A 9,385-nucleotide genomic window follows, 5' to 3' on the forward strand; every position below is an offset into this window, starting at 1 on the left:
GATTATGGCTCCTAGTTTGCAGTCATCTGTGAACTTCATTAGCCAAAGACCTTCTGTTTTAGCCTGTACTTCAGAGAATTAGATACCAAACAGGAGAGGACCCAGGACTGAACCCTGTGGTACTCCACTTGTCACTGGTCTGAAGTTGGATTTGGAGTCTGCTACTTTCACAGTGTGGCTTCTGTCAGTGAGCCACTTGGCAACCCATCTTGTGACATAGGGATTTATACCTAGTTTAGTGAGTTTATCTATAATTCCAGAGTGGGGGATGGTGTTGAAAACCTTGGCAAGATCTAGATAGGCTGTGTGAACCACCTTATCCTTGTCTACGGCTTTGGTGACTGCTTCAAAGAAGTCTATCAGGTTTAGGAGACATGATCTGCCTTTTACAAACCCAAACTGGGTGGGGTCTAGAGTTTGGAGATTAACAATGTCTTTGTTTAAAAGTTCCATGATGATATGTTCCATGGCCTTGCAGACCAGGCTTGTCAGGCTAATGGGGTGGTAGTTCCCAGGATCTGTGGTGGCTCCCCCTTTGTGGAGTGGGATAACCGTCACTGTGCGCCATTCAGCAGGCACAAAGCCTGAGGTGAGGCTATGACTGGACATGGTACTTAGGTGGGGTGCCAGTTTGTTCTGTAGTTCATATAGAACACAGCCTGGGATGTTGTCTGGTCCCGTGGATGCTGTGTTCTTGGCTTTGGAGAGTGTGGTTTTTACCTGTGCAGCTGAGATTACAGGAACTTTGCATTCTTCCAATATAGAGATAGGCTCTTTAGGGGGTGAGAGGGGGGTGAAGTTAGCACTGAACCTATCTGCCACAATGTTGGCAATATCAGTTGGGTCTGTATATTTAGTGCCATTGTGCTGTAACACAGAGCAGATCTGAGTGTTTCCATTGAGATTCTTGACATAGCTATAGAATGCTTTGTGGTTGTCTTTAGAATCAGTGGTGATTTTGTTTTCGTAACTAGCTTTGGAGGATTTTATCAGGGATCACAGCTTCTTACTGAGGCTGACCAGGGAGCTCCTCCACTCATGGGATTTTACTCTCTTTTGCAACAGTTTCTTCCTTCTGTTGTACAGTTTGTTTATGGCAGGGGACCACCAGATTGGCTTCCTTTTTCTGGAGGATAGCATCTTGGTTCTGTTTGGGATTGCACGATGCATGCACTCATGTAAGTGCTTATAAAGTGCAATTGTGTAGGATTCAATAGTCATAACTGTATTGTCCATCTGCATGGGTGTAATGAAGTTCACCACTTCTATCTTAAGAAGCATGAAGTTGGCTTTGGAGAAATTTTTTACCATGGTTTCCTTAATGGGGGGTGGGGACAGGATGTGGATATCTAGGGTAATAAGCTTATGGTCAGATCAGACCAATGAGGTATTGACTTCAGGTGTGGAACACCGGTCACTTATGCTGGTAATGACTAGATCTAGGATATTATTGCCCCTGGTGGGGGTGTGGATAAGTCAATCCAGGGCATTGGAGTTTATGAATTCCAGAAAGCGTTGAGCGAAGGAGTTGGTACAGGAGTAGTTTTCGCAGTTAATGGTGGGGTAGTTGAAATCACCCATTATTAGGGTGTTTGGTTGAACCCTAATATTTTTCAGTACATCAAGAAAAGAGGAGTGGGGATCCTGGGGCATGGTGGGTGATCTGTAGAAAGCTACAATTTGGATTGCAGTTTTGCCCAGAGTTAATTGCACTTGGATAACCTCGGCTGCATTATGCTGAGCAACTAGCCTGGAGGTGTGGATATCCTTAATGAATATGGGCACACCTCCACCTTTGGTGTTCCGATCCAGGTTACATGGTCGAAAAGTGTGGTATAAGTTATAGCCTGGTAGTACAGGGGTGTTCTCTGGAGCCTTGAACCAGGTCTCAGTCACTGCACATATATCGATGTTCTCCATTTTTAAGGAGTGTCTCGAGTGATTGCATTTTGAGATTTAGACTTCTAGCATTGAGTAGCATCACCCTCAGTTTTTGCTTGCCTGTTCCTGTTATGGTGGTGAATTTGTCAATTGAACCTTGCCTAAAAAAGGCACTATAGGGGTGCCAAGAACCTTAGCCAGTATCCGGAATCCCAGGAGTGACAGGTGCAGCCAGGCCATCTCTGGCAAAGCATTATTGCATTGCATTATTGTCTGATGAAGTTTACACTGTCTAAACGGAAGCGCTAACATTTTTATTTTATTTTATTATTTTACTTTTATATTAAAACATCAAGAATTTACATTATCTTTTGTGCCTGGTGCTTGCTTTGGAATTTAACCTGCCAGTTTGTGTTTTGTTTCCTGGTTTGTTTGAGTACTTTGTTTCTTCAGTTCATAGATTAGTACTAGACTAACTGTCTTTGTGGGTCATTTTTAAACCTAGCTAATTACCTCATGGGAGATCAAACCCTGCACTTTGTGTTTATAAGGTAAACACTTTACCCCCCAAGTTTATGTTACTTTATAATTAATTAGTCGAGGCAAACATCTGGAAGCAGCTGATGTCACAGAAGTGTTAATGACAGTATCAGACTGCTATGAGTCAAATAAATCACTGTAGTTGTGAGTAATGTACAATAGCAACAAACTTCATTGTTAAAGAGACTGATTTTTGTTAGCCTTGTTAGATGCAGAAATGTGAAGAAACATGTAAACTACTTGGTCTTTGTTTCTAAATATAGACTTCAAAAAAAAATCTTAATCTCATAATCAATCACCAACATATTTGCTGTTTCAGTTCATAACTTTAAAGGCTTAACCAGACGTATGAAAACCTTTAACAAACTAATACCACTTTTGCAAGGCGTGTGTGCAATGGTAGTGTGAAACCACAGTTAAACAAAGCAAGAATTAATCTGCAGTACAATGTTCGCGGTAGTATGTAAAATTTATAATCTACAGCTTTTTCATATTTTGTAAAAGTCATCAGTTTATTAATTTGTTTGCAAGATGTTGCATCAGTTTTAAAAATTAAAAATAACACTCAGCACTTTATTGTAATACAAATGTATTCTGAGATTTTCAGGGTTTATCAGATCACAACAAACTGAACAATCTTGACAAGCACTTCCTATTGAAATGCAATATTTTTCAAAGATACACCAGGCTTATTCTGAAGCAGCCATCAACATAAAATTGCTATTTATTCTAATATATAAGGCTTGACTTTTTAATTATAATGTGAGGAACATAGCAACCTGCACTACGACTGTTAGGAGGTTCCCTGCCCCCCAAAAAATATTCAGTTTGACTTACATTTAACTAAATGTGAATTATATTCATTGAATATTGCATTTTCTGTGCTCCTTTCATCAGGCCATCATTCACTCATAGCAGCTTCATTACATTATTTATTTCACTGTACTGTCTCTGGGGTAATGATGCTTTATTAAGGTGTGCAGTCTTTTTCCTGAAAAAATAAAGTAGTAATGGAAAATGAGGTCATTAAGGAGGCATACTGTTGCCCCCACCCATATGAACCTCATTTGCAATGGCAACATCTAACATAATACCTAAAAAATTGATAGGAAAATATGGGTCTGTATTAAATATTCAAAGGTACAAAATCTCGAGTAACTTTTCATCAACAGTCCTCTTGAGCGAACGGCCACATCATAGACTTTTTCCATGGGTATTCAAAATTATGTATGTTCAAGGTTATAATACAGACCTGGAAAATATACAGCTAAAATTGGATATAATGTTACGGATTCTACCAATATTAGTAGTTATGAGATGTTTAGTGGTTGTTCTCTATTAAGGTATAAAAACTCTAAATGAAACATAGATGTTTAAAAGGCTGTCAGCTATAATTTGCAGGCTGGAAAAATAAATGCACTGCATGTCTTCAGTTTTCTATTACATTTGTAAGTAACTTTTGTTGGAGTTCTTTAGTTAATTTATTAGTTAGTATTCGTAAGAAGCAACTTTTCTCCCTGGACTGAAAGGTGAGTTTGGCAAGAATGGACTTGGTCTTAACTACCACAAATTCACGCACTACTATAAAGCAAGCATCTTGGAAAATACATTGTCATAAACCATTTTACTTTGAAACTGCTTGTTTTTTCTGTCACTTAACAGACACTTCTCGGTGTTTGTTATCTACTGCAGGTTCTTTTCATTTCTACTGAGCAAATTAACATAATAATGCATCTTACTGTGTAACTTAGTTTACATGAAAGTCAGTTACTACAAATATAAGCTAAAATGAGAACAACTATTACCTGTATCATGAATAATGATGAGCAGATGGAACAAAGCATGCAACCCCAAGTAATCCATTAGAGATACTTCATGTTACGATCCCAAGTGATCCATTAGAGATGCTTCACGTTTAGGTTACCACTGTAGCAGTGCAGCATATCAGAAACTAGCATCATTTATCATGCTTGTCTTTGGTTTATTGCATTTATAATTACTCAGACATAATCCACTTAAACACATTCAGTTATAAAACATTTCAAATCATCTGTCTGCAAGTACTGCCTGTTTCTCCTTTACAGCGGCAAAAGTGACATACACAGCTTTGTACAATTTACATTTCTACTGAGATTTAGTAGATGAAAGTTTCCCACAACATGCTGCAGTGAGATATTCTGTAGTATCCTGTGTCGTGAATGATTGGTATCTTCGTCACGTAATGCAAATCACATCCAAAACTGACTTCTAGACCTCAAATTATATTTGCAAAGCATAAACACTTGAGGTGAATTAGTTACTCATTCTCTGTGTCTGTGAAGGCATCCCTGTATGTAAAATACACTATATAATCCATTATTAATTCTACTGAATTACTATACATTGTTAGTTTAATTGCAAGACTATTTGCAGTTTTAATTAAGCAAAAATGTTCAGAGGCAAATTATTGAGAAACAACAGAACATTCCCCTTATCAGGCATATCAAACAATTAGAAAGACCCTAGATATTCCAAACAAAGAGGATCACAGGCTACAATCCCCAAGCTACCAGAAAAGATAAATAAACTGCACCACTTTTCTGTCTCTTTTAGACTCCTTAGAGGAGATCTATGCCTTGTCTCTTGAGCAGTCAGGGACCCAGCAGTCCGGGATCTCTTGTACACTCACAAATCAAACAGTCCCACAAATTCCAGAGCAAGGGCTCTAAACCTGCTTCAGTAGATAAGTAAAACAAAGGCCTAGAGCCAAATTCATTACTAAACATCTCTAGACCTGTCAACCATACTGAATTCCTCTGTAAATACCAGTTTTGAGGGCAAAATACTGGGATGCCATGAGTGGCCCCTTTAATTCTCGAATTTCCCAGCTGTATTTTCAAAATTTTTTGGAAGAATTTCCTGCTGACGTCATCATGTGCAGGGCATGTGTGATGACGTCAGCTTTGTGAGACAGACTGACAGCCTGTCGGAATTTGGCTATGGCTCAAGGGTGTGTGTACTCTCTCTGTTTACCTTTTTCCAAAAGTAACATGGTTGCCATTGCAGCAGTCAGGATTCAGAATGAACTCAACGAATGAAGCAGTGGAGGAGGATGACTCTCTCTCTCTCATCTTGAGCAGGCCAGGCACCGACATCTGTTTTTTGTTTTAAATTAATTAGAGCAACCGCCGAGCCCAAAGATGTTTGTTATTTTATTATTTAAAGTGCAAAACTTGTGACTGCATTACTGGAAGGAAAAGTACGCTGTCGCAAATTAACTTAAAAAAACAGAACTGTTCTGTAATGTCTCAGGTCTCCCAAACCAAAGTGAGCTGCTCAAACGAGTCACAGAGCTATGGGCGGCAGCCCTAGCACTTCAATCGGGGTGGCTGTAGCACAGAATGGGAAATGAGTGGAAGGGTTTGATTGAAGGTTTATATATTTTTCAGGAACATGCAACAGCCCAGAATATAAAAACGATGATGAGGAAAAGACAAAGGTCACTGAACAGCTGGCTAACCTGATCCAAGCATTATGGACCTTGGAGTATACACCAGAGCATAGCACAGAGTTTAAGGTAGGGTTACTGAACTCGAGTAGAAACAATGTCGATACCGATACAGTGCCAGAACAAAGCAAATTTGTTTTTGTGATCTCCACTGATTTCATCTTGACTTTTAAGTATGAGTTTAGTGAGCTGAAGCTCCGTTACTGTTTCGTTTTGCAAAACTTTAAAAATGAATATATGCCAGTGTTGATTATATAGGTGTTTTATGTGAATTGCTGTATAATGCACAATTTGTAGGTTTTCATTTGTTGGAATAGTTGCAACACTGACTCAAAACACTGATTCCCTTTATGTATTGCATTTGTATACTGACTGCATCTACTGCATGAAACATACTTTTACTCAAGCTGACTAAAACAGCAGATACACACTGTTACAAAAAACAGATGGCCACTCCAGTAATTTAGCATTGCTCTGTCTCCAAGGCAGATCATAGAACTCAACAGTGCAGGGGCCCTTTAAGAACCTGAGAGCAAATGTGAAAGAGATTTGTTTTGTGTTGTCTTGCTGGTAGCTAGACTGCTGCCATCAATCTCTTTCAGAAACGCAGACAAGTGGGCAGGAATTCCAAAGCCAAACTAGGCAAATCACACACATTAAATGGCAGCACACACTAGAGAGAAAGTGGAGAGAGAAGGAAAGACAAGGTATGTTTGTGTGTGTTAGTCAGCAGCTGGGAACAGACCGTATCTCTCAATCTGTCTAAAAAAGAAATCTGGACAAAGCCAAAAATAGTGGTGGGACAAAGGCCCAAAAATAGTGACAGATTTTAACTATTGCTCCTGTAAACTCAGGTAGTTGCTAGAATAACAGGTTTTGCATTGTTATGTACTTCCTGAAGGATATGAAGTCTGAAATTCAAATGCCTGCCATTATTTGTTATTTAGTGACTTCAATCTTCTGGATGCTATCCCTCAATTTCACTCTAGTGGGTGGGGTTACATGATTATGTATGCAAATTTGATGTTAATCAGAGTCCCAATTTTTGGCCAGTTGTACCTACTTTTCATGGGCCTTTGTCCAGATTTGTGATGTTTCCAGGTTGAGAGGTATCATGGGCATTTCCCTCACCTCTAGAAGAGACTTCCCCTGCAGATAAAACAATGTGGTACACTATCTTTCTTTAAACAATACCTGGATAATTGGATGAGTATTCATAAGTTCACACTCGATTGGCCATAGTCCCCCTTGAGAGGGTAGATACAGACTCACATGGGAACTGGCTAGGGATAGTGGTTGAAAGACTCACTTGCTTTGAACTTCCTAGGATTCCTATGATTCTGACATTGCAGATAACTACTACAGCCCCATAATTTCAGCCAATTCCTGATATTTGCAATCCTAGTGATATTTCTTTACTTAAAGACAACTGTATTATATTACTTGGAAATTATGCAGTTATTATTAGTATACAAGTTTTTAATCTACACTATTGAACATTACAGAAAAAGTAGTCCCAGTTAAAGTAGAGTAGCATTAACATTTATGGTGCCTGCAGGTCATTTTAGTACTGTTCTCTGTTAAAATGACTTCCATCCCCAATGCATGGCACAGGACTGAACAATATTTTGCATCAGTTTAACAAGTTTGAGAATAATATTATCGCTTTTGCTAGGACGTTGTACACCATTTTAAACTAACAAGCAGCATTTTATGTATGAAAAGCTATAGAAATGCTTGCATTTAGGTATGTTGCTTTACTGCAAAGATTACAAATAAACTCTTTTGAAAGATGTAATTTATCAAAATGGTGCTGCTGATCTGAGCAGACACAAAGTTAAGATCTCCATTTCCACCCTGCCCTCATTTCATAGCTCAGCATTTCTTTTCCAGATTATATCTGTGTTAGTTAGTCCATGGAACCTGGAAAACTAAATACATTATTTAGCCTATTTTTAATAGACTTTCATATCTGCTGTGTCATTTTGAACACATTCTGGTGGGCACCATCCTTGTTTTGCTCCCTGAAACTTCTTGGAATTTGTTGGCATCACATCTAGTGATTGTATGGAGCAATGTTTCCTCTAATCCTGGAGATGAAAATGTCCTTTGCCAGTCAACGTCAGTATTCTTATGCGGAGTATCAGATCTTTCCTCCTAGCTTCAGGTGTGGCATGACTTTCAGTATTTCACAGGGGTGTTGATCTGAGTTTCCTTTTTCAGAAGTATTCTCCCCCTACCTTTTAACTGGCTGGAATTTCAAGGAATGCTCAGATTTTTGCCTCATATTCTTTGGTATGTTTGTCATAAAATTTGTGATTTTTTTCTGGCAAATTACTGAGGAATGTAATCACTAAATACAGACAGGGATTTGAGTTTCCGACTTTATATCCTTCAGAACATAAATTCCAATGCAAAACATATTATTCTATCAGCTTTCTAAATTTATAAAAGCAACATTTAAAATCTGTCTCTGTTTTTTGCCTTTTGTCTCCCCCAAGTATTTTTGGCTTTGTCCAGAATTCTTACACAATGAAAATGAGTGATATGAAATCATTCTCTCCCAGTCCCAGTAACCACCAGCCTTGATTTCCCTGTGTGAGAGCTGGATGTTGGATCTTTTACAATAGTTGTCGTAGGCTTTGTCAGCATAATGAAGCTGTTTAAACACAAATTCAGTCACAGTCATATAAACAGCGCTTCCCTGGTTAGTGCGTATAAAAGTCACTAGTATTGAATTCTGTATGTGCTACTTCTGCTTGCAGACCTTTCTCTTTAACAATCTGCAGAACACTTTGTTGTTTAAATTATTTATTGTCTTGTTTTTATACTTTATCACATTACTGATGTAACAGCATGTGAATGTATAAGCTCCTTAGTGGGGACATCAATTTTCCCCATTGAGGTGAAAAGCTATGTTAAATAGTGTATATGAATTAGATATTGAGCTGAAATACACAAGGTGTTGCTCTGAAATGGAACCAGGAACTGGTAAGTTGTTCAAATATTTAATAAAATGTAAATCACCAAACAAAGTGCTACAACCAATGCAGTAAATGCTCAGCTCCAAAATTTGTATATAAAGAAGCCAACAGCAAATGGAGTCTACACACAGCTGAACATACACTATTCATTGAGCAGTAAAGGCGATTAAGACATATATCTTTACTTCATATAAAATAATAAAAATGGTAAGTATTTTCACAACACTCCTTGTTTCATCAGACCAATTTAACAGTTCCAAAACAGGTGTTTTATACTTATCTCATTAAAACCCACAAATCCAACTAAATTAATTCAAACTTGGTGCCAAAAACTAACCTGCCATGAAACACATATCAAAACATTGTTTTCATTCAGTTTTCAGTAAATGCATAGCAACAAACATTGTTTACATTTAGTTCATAAAAATTTAGAACCTTACCTATGCCTTCTTACTTTCAGATGAGGTTTGATAGGAATCCTATCAGTGAGACC

At 38.1% G+C, this 9,385-nt stretch overlaps 1 protein-coding gene across 2 annotated transcripts in view; it reads right to left on the reverse strand.

The window, feature by feature from the left end:
* The window catches only part of LOC122791295 (SLAM family member 9-like), a 569,735-nt gene extending 565,216 nt beyond the window's left edge, over positions 1–4,519 (reverse strand). For both annotated transcript variants that reach the window (XM_044058978.1, XM_044058979.1), the window contains exon 1: positions 4,227–4,519. In XM_044058978.1, coding sequence (XP_043914913.1) covers positions 4,227–4,284 — 58 coding nt within the window. In that variant the 5' untranslated portion in view covers positions 4,285–4,519. The remainder of the gene's footprint in view (positions 1–4,226) is intronic.
* Between the last annotated feature and the right edge of the window lie 4,866 nt (positions 4,520–9,385).

Source organism: Protopterus annectens, chromosome 17.part0, assembly GCF_019279795.1.
Source record: "Protopterus annectens isolate FY-2018-M chromosome 17.part0, PAN1.0, whole genome shotgun sequence".
NCBI lineage: Eukaryota > Metazoa > Chordata > Ceratodontiformes > Protopteridae > Protopterus > Protopterus annectens.